Source organism: Dendropsophus ebraccatus, chromosome 15 (assembly GCF_027789765.1).
Source record: "Dendropsophus ebraccatus isolate aDenEbr1 chromosome 15, aDenEbr1.pat, whole genome shotgun sequence".
In the NCBI taxonomy this organism is placed as follows: Eukaryota; Metazoa; Chordata; class Amphibia; order Anura; family Hylidae; genus Dendropsophus; species Dendropsophus ebraccatus.
In genome coordinates this window covers 27235014-27252111 of record NC_091468.1, presented here as the reverse complement: position 1 = coordinate 27252111, position 17098 = coordinate 27235014, and the positions used below count along the sequence as shown (strand labels likewise).

Here is a 17098-nt window from a genome sequence, read left to right as displayed (position 1 = left end):
TGTAGGCGCCGTCACGTGACAGGAAAAGCTTCTCGCATTTCCGTTGTGCGCATCCCATTCTGTTTCGTGTGACCCGACCGCGCTGTGTGAGGCTTTCGGCACCTGTGAAAGTGGCGCTGGATACATGGAGGCCGCTCAGCTGTCCCCCCATGATGGGGAACGGCCCGATGATCCGGGGACCCTGGGGACCCGGGATTCGGAGTCCAATGCCCGGAATGCGGCCACCTGTCATGCCGATGGGGGGCCCAAGGGAAGCGAGGACAATGAGGGGCCCTATGATGCCGGGGCCACTAGGCATGAGGATTCCCGGACCCCGAGTAATGAGACCTCCGGGTCTAGGCATGATGCGGGGGCCAGGAGTCCCAGGGCCCCCAATGATGAGGGATCCGGTACCAGCAGCTCTGAGGGGCCCAAGGATTCCGGGGCCTGGAGTGACCAGGGCCATGGGGATGCCAGGACCTGTAGCCGTCAGACCAGTGGGGATCCCAGGGCCCGGATTACTGAGACCACCGGGGATGCCAGGGCCCGGGACATTGAGGGGCCCAGGGCCTGGTGCGATGAGACCACTGGGGACTGGGACATTGAGGGGCCCAGGGCCCGGAGCGGTGAGACCACAGGGGACCGGGACATTGAGGGGCCCAGGGATCGGGACATTGAGGGGCCCAGGGCCCGGAGCGATGAGACCGCCGGGGGCCCCGGGTCCAGCTTCTCTAAGGGGATCAGTCCAACCTCCAATGCGGGGCCCAGGGATTCTGGCATCATCTCCCAACACAGCGAGGAACCTGAGAATGCAAGGGATGGGGCCAGTGCGGTCCCCCATAATACCGGGGTCAGGTCCCCAGACCAACGGATTACCGAGTCCCATGACCATGAGGGGACCCATGCTGCCAGGACCTGCCATGAGGGGTCCAATGTTGTTGTCCCAGCGCAATCCAGTGATGCAGGGGCCAAGGACCCCACAGAACAACCCAATGCAGAATTTAGTAAGGGGGAACATGGGGCCGGGGGCAGCCCCCTGGAGACCGCCGCTGGGGGGGCAGAGTCCTTTAAGAAGCCCATCGCTCCTTCCAGGTCCAGCGGGAATGAAAAGACCTTGGACCAGTGTGTCAAACCCAGCGGGACCCCCTCGTCCCAACCTCCTCCCCTTGCCAGCAGGGAAACGGCCTCGAATGGCAGCTCCAGGCTTCCCTCTGATGCCTACAGAGCCAGCCCTGCCATTCCCTATCGGGAACCTGCGTGGTCCGGGCTGCCCGAGGCCCTTTACAGCCTGGAGGTGCTGAAGGGTGGCAGCATCTTGTCAACCAAAAGCCTGAATGGTGCCAGCTGGACTGTATTTGGCAGACTCCCTACTTGCCATGTGTCTCTCGAGCACCCTTCTGTTTCCCGATACCATGCCATTCTACAGTACCGATCAGTCCCTGGGACAGAGCCAGATGAGGGTCCTGGTTTCTATGTATTTGACTTGGGCAGCACTCACGGGACTTTCATTAATAAGCAGAGGATCCAACCCAAGAGCTACTGCCGCTTCCGAGTGGGGCACGTGCTGAAGTTCGGAGGGAGCACCAGACTGTTCGTTCTGCAGGTCATTCTATTGGGGAAAAAAAAAAAATTCACTAGTAATTTTTATTTGCACTGATAACAAAACTAGGGCAGGATCTCTCTTGTCTAGTCAGTTGAGTTCACCCGTGTTAGCTGCATATATATAATAAATAAGAAGGATTGGGGATAAACCAATTATCAGCATTAGGAGTCAACTGTGACCTGCAGAATGGAGGACCCTAGTACCCCACTGGAATAATACAATACTCATGTATATTCATTGTAGCTTCATCTTCCATTTATTGTGTATGAGGCTGCCGATGCTGGATTTTGTGATTTATTTATTTTTTTTAGCAGTCCTCTGGATAAGGAATATGTGTCAGATCATAGTGAGGGTCTCAGCTATCAGACCCCTATCTCCAGCACTGGGCCCTGACACCTTTGTATTAAAAAGAGTGGCAACTTGTCACATGGCCGTTTCTCCATTTGTTATATTGAGCCTCATAAGAGCAGAGTACAACGCTTGGCTCTTCGGCAGCTCTATGTGGATGGAGCAGCAAGCATCAGTTCAAAACTAAGGAGTCAGGGCCCCATTTCGGAGAGCCTGATTCCCGGCTGTTGGACCCCTGCAGCCTTAGGGTCCTTTTAGACACACATATCTGACAGATTTTTGAAGCCAAAGCCAGGAACAGACTATAAACGGAAGAGGTCATAAAGGAAAAAATGAGAATTCTCTTTACAAATTCATTCCTAGGTTTGGCTTCAAAAATTTGTCAGATAAATCTGTCTGTGTAAATGCATCATTACACTGAGCTTCTATAATAGGGGATAAGTTATAACTCTGAATACTTTTAGCTCACTGTTAGACCCCCGGCAGTCACTCTCATAGGAGACATCATTGAGGAATGAATGTGAAAGTGTAGCAAGGGCCTATAAAGAATTGCTTCTTCTCCACAGGAAGCCCATAGCTCTGAAGTGTACTAGAAGTGACCACATTGGGGGCTTTGGGAGTAGAGGTTTATCATGTTAAACATTTGATGGACATGTGTCTTGCTTCTTCAACCGTATTAACTACGTAACATTTAACCCTCTTAACCACCTTAATGGTGAAGTCTGATTTATTTTTACATTTTTCTTCAGGGTCCAGATGAAGATCAGGAAGCAGAGTCTGAGCTAACTGTAACTCAGATCAAGGAAGCACGGCGACAGAAAGAGAGTCTGCAGAAGAGGATGCTGGGAGATGACTCTGATGAAGAAGACCTGGAAGAGGATGGAGAGGAGAAGAAGCAGAAAGAGCAGGGAGGATCAGAAGAGACTGGCTGCATGTGGGGGATGGGTGAGCCAGGACCTTATTCTGCTTCTTTATAACTTGATACACGTAGGGAGACATTTACTAAGGAGTCTGTGTGTGACTCTTCTAATAAGGACTGGTGTATATTTTGTTCTATTATCTTGTGACTAAAAAATATGCAAGCATATTCACCTGGTACTGACCAGACGTAGTCCTGCCCCTGTTTGTGCTACTTTTTAAAAAGTCGCAAATGATAAATTGGGTGTTAATCCCATATTATGTAAACTTTTGCGTGAATACTCAAAACAGGCAGATTAAAGAAAAGTCGCATCTAAAAAATATTTGCCGGTGGAATACTGGTTCATAAATAAAACAGACTAAAATGGCAGAAAAAATCTAATTATTTACCTAAAAATAAGCGCAAAACCCTTAAATGTCCCCCCCATAGGTATACAAACTAATACAACATTATTTTCTTTCTTTTATCCTTGATGCCGTTATTTTGCAGGAGAGGATGCTGAGGAGGAGGAGGAGGAAAACGACGTGAACCCAATTGCTATAGAATATCAGGCGGAACGGGAAGCTTTGTACTCTGGGAATCCAAAGAAGGCTCTCCAGGGGTTCTTTGATAGAGAAGGTAATAGCTTAGGGAAGCCAGTTGGTATCAGTGGCTCTGGAGATTGTGCAGCATTTGTGTTGGGATGGTGTTAGATTGACTCTAAATTCTACATTTTCACAGTTCATATACTTGAGCTCACTGGTGCTGACTTTTGTCTCTTGCAGGAGAGGAGCTGGATTTTGAATACGAAGAGCAAGGGATCGGGTCATGGCTCTGCAGAGTAAAGTATGTCACACCAGAGGAGGAGATACATGCAGACCTGGGCACCTCCTTTTTTAGCTGCCTTGAACCAATTGGGTTGATATGGTTCCCAGAAGCAATGTATAAAGCTCCTGCAGCAGCCCCGGCACAAACTGATTGCGGCCGCAGCAGGAGCTTTATACTGCATAAAAAAGTGTTTTATTCTCCGGGCATGAGAGAGACGGACGGGGAAGTAGTCATCTGGGCTGCTCCCCACCCGTGTCTAGTCACCGCTCTCTGCCTGTCAGCACGCTTTGCAGGGTGATTGATAGGCAGAGAGGCCAGTAACGGACCTCTCTGCCTGTCAGTCATCCCCTCCAAGCGCACTGACAGGCAGAGAGCGGTGACTAGATAGGGACGGGGAGCCGCCCAGATGACTAATTCTCGCCCGTGTCTGTCTTGTGCCCGAAGAATGCCCAAATTTTTTATTTTTTTTCCCCCTCCGGTGTAAAGCTCCTGCTGCAGCCGCAGCTGGTACGTGCCGCGGCTGCTACAGGAGCTTTATAGAGCACTCCTGGGAACCATATCAGCCCAACTGGGCTGATTGGTTCCCCTTAGAGATGAGCGAACCGGGTTCGGGTTCGAGTCAATCCGAACCCGAACGTTGGGTATTTGATTAGCTGGGGCTGCTGAACTTGGATAAAGCTCTAAGGTTGTCTGGAAAACATGGATACAGCCAATGACTATATCCATGTTTTCCACATAGCCTTAGGGCTTTATCCAAGTTCAGCAGCCACTGCTAATCAAATGCCGAAAGTTCGGGTTCTGATCGACTCGAGCATGCTCGAGGTTCGCTCATCTCTAGTTCCCTTAAACATGTCAGAGATGCTGCGGAGGGGGGGCAGTATGCATTGGATAAATGAAGAGGCTGCAGCAGTCCACTAAGTGCAGCCAACAACTTCTCAAAGGTTTCTCTGTGTCTGCACTCTCTGAATGGCAGTATAGTCTTAAAAAAAACACTGGTGTCCTGGCAGTACATCAAAGTGACCTGAACTTTCCAGTATACTATTAATATTATTAAACCAGTTTACATAATTAATGCACTTAAAGGGATCTTCCCATTTTAACTGATATAGTTAAATGTTTAGGGCATGTTAAGTTAAGCAGACTGATTCATTTAGCGAACTTGCTTGCATTACTGTTCCCCCCCCCCCCCTTCCCCCTATTATTTGGGTTCTCAGTTCCCTTAAGTTTACATCTGGTTTTGATATCCCTATGGACCAGTCAGTGGATGCTACTCTTCATGGCCCATTTCCTCTCCCTTGTGTATAGGTTGCCGGTGGATGATTCTTCAGGGAAGCAGCTGGTAGCAGAGGTGATACATTCAGGAAAGAAAAGAGATGCAATGAGGCTGTGTTGTATGGAGGCCTGTCGCATGTTGGACATGAGAGGGTTACTGCGCCAGGAGGCTGGTGAGTGTTCTAGCTACTGCTTCTAGATGTCAGGAATAGGGATGCATGATGCACCGAAATATCGATACTACTATCGATATTTCGGGCCAAAAAACGATTCGGTACCAGGATTTCCTGGTATCGATACTTTATATTAAGCTGCCTAATAACGCAGCTTAACATAAAGTATAGAGCAGAGAACACAGCCGGCGGCTAGCAGAGCGCCGGCCATGTTCTGAGTGCTGCCCCCTGGCGTCACTTCCTCCTCCGCCCGCCCCTTCCTCCTCCGCCCGCCCCTTCCTCCGCTCACTGCAGGGATAAGTTATAGTCGGCACACAGCGATCGCTAGTGCCGGCTATATAACTGTGCAGATGCCGCTGTCACACTGACAGCGGCATCTGACCCATCCTGAGCCTCTCCAGAAGCAGTGGGGGTCGGCTACTATGTGTAACAGACCCCCGCTGCTAATGACCCGCAGCCTGTCACCTCAGCCTCCTTTCCCTCCTGGAATGCAGCCAGTGTGAGGAGCTGCGTCTAGGGCTGCGCTTCTCAGTGTGAGGTTGGTGAGGCTCTGATGCCGGCTCGCTCTCTGTCCATCCGCGGCGCTGTTCCTATGCATATTCATGTATGCACACTCTCAGTGGCTGCGCTTCCTGACCGGCCTGAGTGTGCGCACATGAGTATGCAGGAGGAACGGAGGCCTGACAGCTGGGAGCTTCCCGGAGCTGAGGGGAGGGGGGATTTGTAAAGAGAGCTTATTTAAGATGGAACAGACAGCCTGAATCTCTGCCAGCAGCAAGGGTTAATCTTCCTGCTGGCCGATGTTCAGGCTGTCTGTTCCACCTTAAATAAGCTCCCTTTACAAATCCCCCCCCCCCTCTGCTTTGAGTGTCCACAGGTACCGCAGTAAGTGAGAGCAGGGGATGTGTGCAGACATTGCAAACCTCCCTGCCCTCTAGTGTGCCCCCACATCCCTGTGTGATGTCAGGAGAGGAGGGCACTGATATTATAGGGAGGTCACAGCAGCACAGAGAGTGTCAGGAGAGGAGGGTGCTGATCTTATAGGGAGGTCACAGCAGCACAGAGGATGTCAGGAGAGGAGGGGGCTGATCTTATAGGGGAGATCAGTGTCACAGCAGCACAGAGAATGTCAGGAGAGGAGGGGGCTGATCTATAGGAGAGGTCACAGCAGCACAGAGGATGTCAGGAGAGGAGGGGGGTGATCTTATAGGAGAGGTCACAGTAGCACAGAAGATATCAGGAGAGGAGTGTGCTGATCTATAGGGAATGTCACAGCAGCACAGAGGATGTCAGGAGAGGAAGGAGTGTGCTGATCTATAGGGGAGGTCACAGCAGCACAGAGGATGTCAGGAGAGGAGGGTGCTGATCTGAGGGGGTGTTGTATTTTTTTTCAAGGTATCGAACTGGTATCGAGTATCGAACTAAAAAATCGAGTATTGGTATCGAACTCAGAATTCTGGTATTGTGACATCACTAGTCAGGAACATATTGTAGAGATGTCAGTTATTAAATTGTTGTTAAATGTTTAATAGGTTAAAGTCTGTTAAATGGGACTCCTAACTTTTATATTTTGCATATTGCATATTCCTAAGGTATATGGGAGCCTCCCATCTCTCCCAATGGCAGATATGGAGGGGCTCTCATATACCTTAGGTCAGAAATGGGAAACCTTCAGCCCATCAGCTACTTCGAAACTGCAATTCCCATTGTGCCTGGACAGCCAAAGCCAAATTGTACTTTTGCAACAGCTGGATAGCAAAAGGTTACCCACAGGGAGCAGGACCTGCAGAGAGAGAAAAGTGTGAAGGACCTGATCACATGGCCCAATGGTCCTCAACCTTACAGTGTAAAGAGCAGCCAGAGAGGAAGATGAAGTGTTAGTGTCTAAGTGTGTCCGTGTCAGTCAGTCAGTGTCTGTGTCAATAATGTGTGTTTGTGCATGTTAGTGGTGTCTCAAGTGATTGTGCATAGTGTGTGGATGATGGGTGCATAGTGGAAAAACCTGGAGCCGGTCCTGGTTTCCCATGTTTGCCATAGATCGTCATCTAATTCAAGTAAAGTGAAGTTTGTAATCTGCCTTGTGTATGGCAGCTTTAGATTATGTTCTTAGTGCGTATACAACTGATATCGTTTGTAGTTGCTGTTTTTTTATCTTGGGGGTGTCACTTTGTTATCAGGGATCAATAATCTAACCCCTAAGTTTCCCCATTATTCTAGTCTCACGTAAAAGAAAAGCCAAACAGTGGGAGGCTGAGGATTTCTATGACAGTGACGATGACACGTTCCTGGACCGTACAGGGATTGTGGAAAAGAAACGGCTGAATCGTATGAAGAAAGCTGGAAAGATTGAGGAGAAACCAGAAACCTTCGAGTCCCTGGTGAGTAAGAGAAAACCTTTTACTCCCTGCATATTCAGAACTGCCGCTGCTTTCTCTGTCGTCTGCTGAGTGTCTGCACAGAGCATGCTCCATTGTATTGCACAGTGTAAGACGTAGCCAGAATTTGTATCAGCCGTTGTACAGTTCACTTGGTTTAAAGATCATGGAGGTTCTCTGCTGACGTAACTAATAGTCTGACAGTACTTAACTAATCTTAGTGATATCAAGCAGAATTAAACTCAGCTGTGGATGTGGCTGGAATATAAGACTATCCAAATAAAGATCATTAAAGGGTAAATAAGAGGGAATGTGCACCTTGAATACTATGCTTGTTAATTCAGAAGTCTGGGCTGCTAAATTTCTCACCTGTAATGGTAGGCGGTCAGAATTTGTTTTTGACTGCTCACATTGCCAAAGGAGACTTTGCCATAGATATCACATTACTATACATTGCCATAGATATCAGCAGCCTCTGTAGATATCTATGTACCTCTCTGTGCCATCAAGTGCATTGCTGTGGAATATATATCTTAATGGATCGGAGCCAGCGCAAGGATGTCCGTGGCACCCTCCTCTTTTTTTTTTTTTTTTTTTTTAATCGCTGCCAGGTTTTTGCACACAGCACCGGTATTTTCTCTACCACCATCCCGCCCCGGAGCACTGGGGGCAGGTTCGCCAATCCCCAGTGTGACGAGACTCCCTACCGCCTGTGATTCAATGAAGCTGCGTCACAGATGGAAGGGGGTCTTGTCACACTGTGGGCCTGCCCCCGGTGCTCCGGGACGGGCCCGTGCTCCAGAAAAGACCAGCCTTGTGACTGGTTCTTAAAAAAAAAAAAAAAAAGAGCGTACCACCAGCATCCCTGCGCCAACACTGATCCATTAAGGTAAAAATCCCAAAGCGATGTACCTGGTGGTACACTCGCTTTATAGTGTACCTGTGACTTTAAAAAATCACTTGCGGTCTGTTAGCTGGTATAGGGCTTAGATCAGGGGTAGAGATCCTTGACTCTCCAGCTGTTGCAAAACTACAACTCTCATCCTGCCTGGACAACCAAAGCTTTAGCTTTGGCTCTCCAGGCATGATGGGAGTTGTAGTTTTGCAATGGCTGAAGAGCCAAGGTTCCCTACCCTGGCTTAGATTATAAAGCGATAGCTTACAGACATACCCAGCAGTCCTTTTTAGAACTACTAGTAATATTTAGTGAGTGACTGCACAAGCTAATTCCATACAGTGTATAAATATTGGAAGGAATAGTATAGTGGTACATAGGTGGTAATAGTCAGTTCCATCCACATTCCACAACTATAGTAAAGTCCTTTTCAGGACTAGAAAAGGCGAAAAGAATAATCTGTCATACAGTATAGTACCATTTTTACCCAGCCTAACCAGTGGCTATCCTTTTCTGGAAAACAGAGAACATCCGCCATTCAGTATATTACCTGTGTCCTACAGTCGGTGGGGATTGAGGAGGGGTCTTGGAGTCAATCCGTCCTGCTGTGCCAGTTCAGTTTCTGTGGTGTTTTCAGTCACTTTCTGTTTCAGGTGCACCAGACATCTACTTTGCCGCATAGTAGGCCCCTGAAATAGTGCTCGAGTCTTCCATTGACTTTAATAGGGTTTGTTTTGCGAATTGAGCACTAGAAAATACTTGAGTAACACGCATTCGAGTATTTTAGTACCCGCCCATCTCTAGTCCTGTAGTCTCGGGAAACCTTTTCCCCCATTAATTTTAGTGTCACATGCTATGAAGGAAAACTACATGTGTTTGTGTGTGTGGAACATTTGTGCTAATACTAATTCTTGTTTTACATTTTTGTCATTAGACTACAAAACTGGATCTAGTCGAAAAAGAAATTGCAGAGATCGCGACAAAGCTGAGAACAAATCATCAAGGTAATGGAGTGTGGGGATTACCCGACTGATTCTTGTGGAGTCACTGATCACCTGACTGATTACTATATAGAGCGGGGTCATCCGTAAATGACTGTATAGAGCGATATCGCCCAGCTACAGACTATATTGGGGGGGGGGTTTAATGAATGTATAGATCGGGCGACGAGTGTGTATAGAGCAGGGTCACCAAGCTGATGGTTGTGACCCACTGCCCCTCACACATGGGACTCACCTGCCTCCTCTTCTCCAGGTGAAGCCCAGACGTCTACACAGGACTCCCTGGACGCCTTTATGACTGAAATCAAATCTGGCTCCTCCTTGGACAATGTGACCCGTAAGAAGCTTCATTTACAGTCCTTGGAGCTGAGGAAGGAGCAACAGAGGCTTAAGAGTCTCATCAAGCTCGTCCAGCCGACCAAACTCCCCGAGCTGAAAGCTGAGTAAGTGACGGCCATTAAGATCCATCCAACAACCTTTATCCTGCTTCGGGGAGCTCTCCTGTGGATAGATAAGATGCTGAAGGAGTGGGAACAGGAACAATCTGTTATCCTCTGCATTTCACTTACTGTCCTGGGAAATCAGTCACCCAGGGATAGATACATAGAGCTGTGAACATAAAGCAGCAATGTTACTTGGGCATCTGTCTGTGTATACCAATAGGCAGTGATGGTTCTATATCGTCCACTTTAACTCTAAAGTTACATCCCCTTTGTTCTAGACATATCAAAGTCATGGCGTATCCCAGCACCATCACACTATAAAATCTCCTGAAGGCCTCTGTACTGCCCTGATGCACTAACATTACATAAGACAACGAGAATACTGATCATGTGCTACTCTGCTGCCCTGTTCACATGTAGCCCTGTTCTCACTATCATTGCATGGGTAGAGATCATAAGAGCAACACATTCATCTCCTGAGCGTCTCTGTGCTGCTGTACTACCCTTATTCCATACAGCCCTGTCCTTACTATAACTAACATACCATGAGTGGATATGATGCTGTCCCACATCTCCGCAAAAATTCTCTTTGCTGCTGTACTGCCTGTCGCATACACACCTTTGCTTACTAACATTGTATAAAAGGAAATGTCCATCCCTCTCATAAGATTATCACACTCTCCTTAAATACTCTATACTGCAGACAGGTCACTGACATTATAATTTTTTTTTTTCCAGTCCTGCTCAAGACTCCAAAACTAAAAAGCTGACGTTACCGATGTTCGGGGCCATGAAAGGAGGAAGCAAATTCAAGCTGAAAACTGGGACTGTCGGGGTAAGAGGCAATGCTGAGGGCGTATCTGCAAAACTCTAGATGCTTCTTCTTGGCGAACACAGATTAGTCAAAAGTGGGAATTTGTTTCTAGAGTAAGACTGCATTCCCACATTCCATATATACAGTCTGTAGACAACCTGTATAGTAACATAGTTAGTAAGGTTGAAAGAAGTCCATCAGGTTCAACCTAGGGAAACCCTACTGTGTTGATCCAGGCAAAGGCAAAAACCCCTATGCCCCTATGAGGCAGATAACAATTGCCCCACCACAGGGAGAAAATTCTTTCCCGACTCCAATGGCAATCAGAATAATCCCTGGATCAACGTTATCACCGGAAATCTAATGCCCATAACTTGTAATATATTTTTCAAGAAAAGCATCCAGGCCTCCCTTGAACGTATTTAATGAATCAGCCATGACAACATCATGTGGCAGAGAGTTCCACCGTCTTACTGCTCGTACAGTAAAGAACTCGCGTCGATGCTGATGGTGAAACCTTCTTTCGTCTAGACGTAGAGGATGCCCCCTAGTCATGGTTACAGACCAGGGAGTTAAATGATCACTACAAAGATCTCTGTACTGTCCATTCATATATTTGCATATTATGCATGCAACAGACTGAACTGTCAAAGCTCCTTACATCATCATTCATTATGATGCAGTGAGCTTTGACACAGCTGTGTCAGCACTGTAGTGTAGAGTTTTTACTGTTTCGGAGCTTGCAGCATTATAATGAATTATTATGCGGAGAGTTCAGACAGTTCGGTCCGTGCCATACAGGCTGAAATGTGAGAATGCAGCCTAACTTTGTGATATATATTCTCTCCAGTCCATCATTAATTCTATCTGTGTCTGGCAAAGTTGGGCAACGACCACCATGCGAGAGAAAGACGGCCACTTATCTTACTGCAATATAAGTCTATAGGACTTCCAGCATTTCTATATACTGCACGCTTCAGCACCAGGCTACAAAGTTGCAGGAGCTTTAAATGTGTGTCCTGCCACTAAGGCACAGTGATAGTTGCCTCCTAAAGGGAATCTGTCCAGTGGATTATGCTCCAAGTTCAAGTGCTTAGGAAGCAATGCCGAGCTGCTGCATTCATACCTTCTGCCCCTTTGCCTTGACTGATGGGCATACAGGGCTTAGTGCAGCAAGCAGACCTCTGTAAATCAGTCATGCTTGGGGAAGTAGTAAACTTGAAAAATACATATCTTCTCTCCACCGCCCCTTAGTAGTACAGTGCTGAATAATAGGGGCCCGTTCTTTTTAGTGCACTATGCATAATGAATATCGCTGCGCATCACAGATCTGGGCAATACCTTGGCAGCCATTTTGGGACATCCCTAGAGCGTCTGATCCCCAGCATTCTCTTAAGCATCAGAACCCCTGAAAGGTTTGGCACATAGGCCTCTATTGTCAGGTTGAACTGCAAGTACCAGCCAGCACTATACAGGTGTAAGATGTCTTGAGTGATACACCTTTTATGCCTCTTAATCTTACAGAGACTGCCACCAAAACGGACTGATCTCCCCTCCAGTCTCTTCACCATGAAAGGTGATGACAATGAGCCTGAAGAAGAAGAAGAGGAGGAGGATGAAGAAGAGGAGGACATGCAAGTGGATAAAGCCAGTGACAGTCGTATAACCGCACATAGCGAATCCATAGAGCAGAGCAAGAGCTCCAACCTGGGAGGCAGCACCTGCCCTGCACAGGGTAAGAAACACGATCATTACTTACTAAGCTACATACCCCGGACCGTTGTACAGTCTTTGTGCAGAAGGATCCAGTGTGATGCTCCAGTGTTATAATGAACATGTCTGCAACTTTCTAATACCCTTTGTGTCCCAAAGTCTATTAAAAAGTTGCAGATCCTGTACATTCTACTCTTGCAGATGCCAAATACAGCATAGCAGCACAGGCATTGAGGATGTACATGATGCTTTACGTCTTATGTTCTTATGCGTTTCAGTAGTTGATGTGGAAGAGAAGTTTCCAGCTGAGCAGCCAAAACCAAAATCTGCTGCCCACAGTGTCAGCCGAGGTGACCCAAACAGTCACAAACGTCCAGGTGAGCAAAACCCTGACACATGATTCCACTTGTGACATTCACTGTCAGTAGAATATGTATCTGTCATCTGGATAATCTGATGATCCAGCACAGAATTACAATATAATTTTGCAACACACTCACCAAAATACTAAGTAATGCAAGCAATTTGGAGGATAACATTTTTTGGGGGAGTCTTCAGCAGTCCACAATATGTGAATATCTGACATTACTGATAACTGATAGTTCAAGAAGGTAAAGCCAGCACTGGGTCACCATCAAAACCGCAAGTGGCCACCTGATTTATCAGTCCAGATCCACACAGAACACGCAAAAAGGTCACCATAAAAACGGAGGTCCGGTCAAGATCAGCCGTGTTTGTATGTGGATTTGAATAGACTCAAACACGTCTGATCTTGACCAGACCTCCATTTCTGCTGTGACCTTATTGTGTGGTAGTGTAACCAACCCTATAGGTATAGATAGATACATACATACATACATACATACATACATACATACATACATGTGACACGCTGCGGTTTGCTGTTTATTTCAGGACAGCATGCAGTCAGGGGTGCAGGATTGTTCCAATTTGTCTTTGTTTTGTGGGATAAGACTGTCACACACACCATGCTGTTTACCAGAACCATGATTAAGGATGCACTAAGACTTTGCAAACGCATCAATTTTATGCTGTGATTTCCAATAAGGAATTTAATTTAACGGGGCTGTAAAAGTTCTGTTTTGTGAGAAGTAATGTTGCATGATCCCTTATACTGTTGTTTAATGTTTTTGGGGGTCCTAATTGTTTGTTATATTTAGCTGCTCAGACCATGGAGAAGGTGGAGACGGCGGCTCCTAAGACATCCTCAGTGACACAGAGGAAAATGCTTGGCCCAAGTCGGGTAGGTGCCTCACAGCCCTATAGAAAAGTTTTTGTTTTTTTTGTCATGATTTATGCTCTTTCTGTGCGTTAGAGATTAATCCAGCAAATCTCTGTTAATACAGCCACCACCGGGGACCCTCTCATCCAGCTACCCAGAAGATGACCCAGACTATTGTGTGTGGACCCCACCTACAGGTAGCATACTATAACTTTATTCCGCAAAGCACATACCATACACTAATACCTGAACACCATATATAGTTTACAGAAATACTAAAGTAATTTCATACATATATTACTAGTCCCGAGTTACATCCTGTATTATACTCCAGAGCTGCACTCTCTATTCTGCTGATAGGGTCACTGTGTACATACATACTTATCCTGTACTGATCCTGAGTTACATTCTGTAGATTTTTTATTTAAAAGTATAAAACATTACAATATAAATAACATATAACTGTACAATATTTAAGTCCAATAGTCCATAGCTGTGTTGGCTGGTCCAGCCTCATGCTCACTAAACATACCCCCACATGTCCAAACTAGATTTTTTTTTAAAAAAACACAAACACTAAACTTGTGCACAATAACTATATACATCCTGTATTATGCTCCTGAGCTGCACTTACTATTCAGCTGGTGGATTTACCGTGTTCTTACATTACATTACTTATCCTGTACTGATCCTGAGTTACATCCTGTATTATACTCCAGAGCTGCATTTACTATTCTGCTGGTGGGGTCACTGTGTACATACATTACATTACTGATCCTGAGTCAATCCTGTATTATACCCCAGAGCTGCACTCACTATTCTGCTGGTGGTGTCACTGTGTACATACATTACATTACTGATCCTGAGTTACATCCTGTATTATACTCCAGAGCTTCACTCACTATTCTGCTGGTGGGGTCACTGTGTACATACATTACATTACTTATCCTGTACTGATCCTGAGTTACATCCTGTATTATACTCCAGAGCTTCACTCACTATTCTGCTGGTGGGGTCACTGTGTACATACATTACATTACTTATCCTGTACTGATCCTGAGTTACATCCTGTATTATACTCCAGAGCTTCACTCACTATTCTGCTGGTGGGGTTACTGTACATACGTTGCTGATTCGGAATTTCATTCTGTATTATATTCCGGAGCTGCACTCACTATTCTGATGCTGCTTTTATTAATCAGGGCAAACAGGAGACGGAAAGACCCATCTGAATGAAAAATATGGCTACTGACGCAAGCCCTGCTGGTCATGATTCATGCTGGAGACGACAGCGGTCTATAGCTACTACCTGATTTATTCTGTCCAGTATCTGCAAGTGCGCATTTACGGTTCACAGCCACCCGGCACCATAGGGGTTTGACTGTAGTTGTCCCTGGACGTTGCCGTGTTATGTGTTGCATGGACACCGGATATACACATCCAAATCTCCAGTTTTGGACTGTCTGGATCCCTCCCTCTCCTCTCTCTATCATTGTGTTTGCAGAGAAGCTGGACCCGTGACAGACCCCAGTGTACTGAGCCACCTGTACCCCTCACCCCCATCTTAGTTTTACTGGACTTACAAGCTTTGTGCTATTTCAGGTCTTTTTATAATTAAGACTCAGTAGACGGCATCTACCGCCCCATAGACCCCTTACAGCTCTTCTAGGATGCTTACTCCTCGGTGTGGATCTTTTTATTTTTGTCTTTTTTTTTTTTTTTCTTTTTTTTTTTCCTTTTTATTAATTTTTATTGCCACCTTGTACAATTTGGAAGCTGTAAATACCAGATTAGTTTGTAGACCGTTTCTAAAATAAAAATGTGATATTCTGTTTTGATATCCACTGACGTCTCATTTATAGTTTAGTAAACTTGTTGATCCCCTGTGACAAGAGGTTCTTTATAAACTTTTACTCCAGAGCTGCACTCACTATTCTGCTGGTGGGGTCACTGTTTACTTATCCTGTACTGATCCTGAATTAAATCCTGTATTATACCCCAGAGCTGCAGTCATTGTATACATACCTAATACACAAAGTCTATGAGAGGTATATAGAGTTAATTGGATATAGACTTTGAATTCCCACTGTGGGTTCATGGTCACAGTAAGTGGCTGCCAACTCCTTTTTAAAAATTTTTATTCTAATATGTAGCATTCCCACCAGAAGAGGGCGCTACAGTTCCTTACAGCCTTCATGTACAGAATTCAGGTGCTTCCTGCTTCCCATGGTCCTAAATACTGTCCAGGAAGAACTGCCCTTAATGACAAGGAAATAATCCATAAAATTGGGGGTCAACATTTGGTCAGTGTTCAGCCAGGCCTGCGAGGATAAGCTGCTCGGTGTGTATGGGGGCTCTTATCTGCTCCCACCATCATTTTGCCATTGCGTGAGCTCGGAGGGTTAATTTTTTGGAGTCTTATTTACTGTACACAATAGATATTTTCACATCAAATGTCAGATCTGGGTGAGGTCTGGCTCCAGCTGGCCGACATTGTGTACAGTAACCATTACACATCCTCCCTACACCCACAGCCCAGAATTGTGTTACCCATTATGGATCTTAAAGGGGAATTCCTCTAACAAAAAAAAGGACCTTTGGGCACTGTGTGGCATTTTTATTGGGCTCTGGTATCTGAGGAGTATAAGACACTGTTGTTGGGGCAGCTGTGGTACTATTACCTGGGCTGCATAAGGGTATGTTTACATCTCGTTTTTGTCCGCACATCGGGCTACACGTCAGGAATCGGTGAAAAAAGGATGCTGGCGTGTGGCCGACTGCCACATTGACTTAAATGAGCAGGACGGAGTCATTATGTGACTACTACGTTCTGCTCATTTGCTGGACGTAGATGGCTTTTGTGCAGTCCTGCACGAGATAAGAACATACACTAAAGGCCCTATTCCACAGAACGATTATCGTTCGTATTCGGCCGCTACGGACGATAATCGTCCCGTGGAATACAGTGCAACGATCAGCAGACATCGTTCATGTCGCCTGATTGTTGCAGTCGCTTGTTTTTCAACATGTTGAAAAACAAGCGACTGATATAGCAGCGATCTGCTGCCGTCGCTCCATTGAATAGGAGCGTCGGCAGCAGACGCTGCTATATCCTATGGGCTGCCCGGACGATCAGCGATCCCCCGGGCAGCTCCCCGCCGCCCCCTCCCACACTCACCCGATCGCTGCAGCCGCATTGAATAGCAGTGGCAGCGAGCGGGGAACAAGGAGCAAAGGAGCGCTGAGAGCGCTCGTTTGCTCCTTTAAACGACCGGTGTAATAGGCCCATAACACTGTTCCTGGGAGGACTGCATGATGCTATTATTAGGACATTATATAGAGGTTACTTGGGGCATACACTGTATACAGTGCCTGTATAGCACTGTTAGGCTTTCAGAATTACAGTATTATTTGGGGACTGTATACAGAATAATATATCCTCGCCACTCTTTGGCCTTATTTGGGAACTGTGTATACCACATCTATTTGTGCACTATATATATATATATATAT

At 46.3% G+C, this 17098-nt stretch overlaps 1 protein-coding gene across 2 annotated transcripts; it reads left to right on the top strand.

The window, feature by feature from the left end:
- The first annotated feature begins 1 nt into the window (after position 1).
- Positions 2-15417, top strand: SLC4A1AP (solute carrier family 4 member 1 adaptor protein). Of its 2 annotated transcripts, none has more exons than XM_069955395.1 (14): positions 2-1582; positions 2680-2875; positions 3339-3467; positions 3614-3674; positions 4962-5101; positions 7319-7479; positions 9306-9375; positions 9626-9815; positions 10554-10650; positions 12154-12364; positions 12624-12719; positions 13524-13606; positions 13710-13782; positions 14788-15417. In XM_069955395.1, exons 1-14 carry the CDS (start codon positions 125-127, stop codon positions 14835-14837), a joined length of 3015 nt encoding a protein of 1004 aa, XP_069811496.1. In that variant the 5' UTR covers positions 2-124; the 3' UTR covers positions 14838-15417. The 2 variants fall into 2 exon arrangements, with proteins under 2 accessions (XP_069811496.1, XP_069811495.1); XM_069955394.1 differs by having other exon boundaries at positions 12621-12719.
- The last annotated feature ends 1681 nt before the right edge of the window (positions 15418-17098 follow it).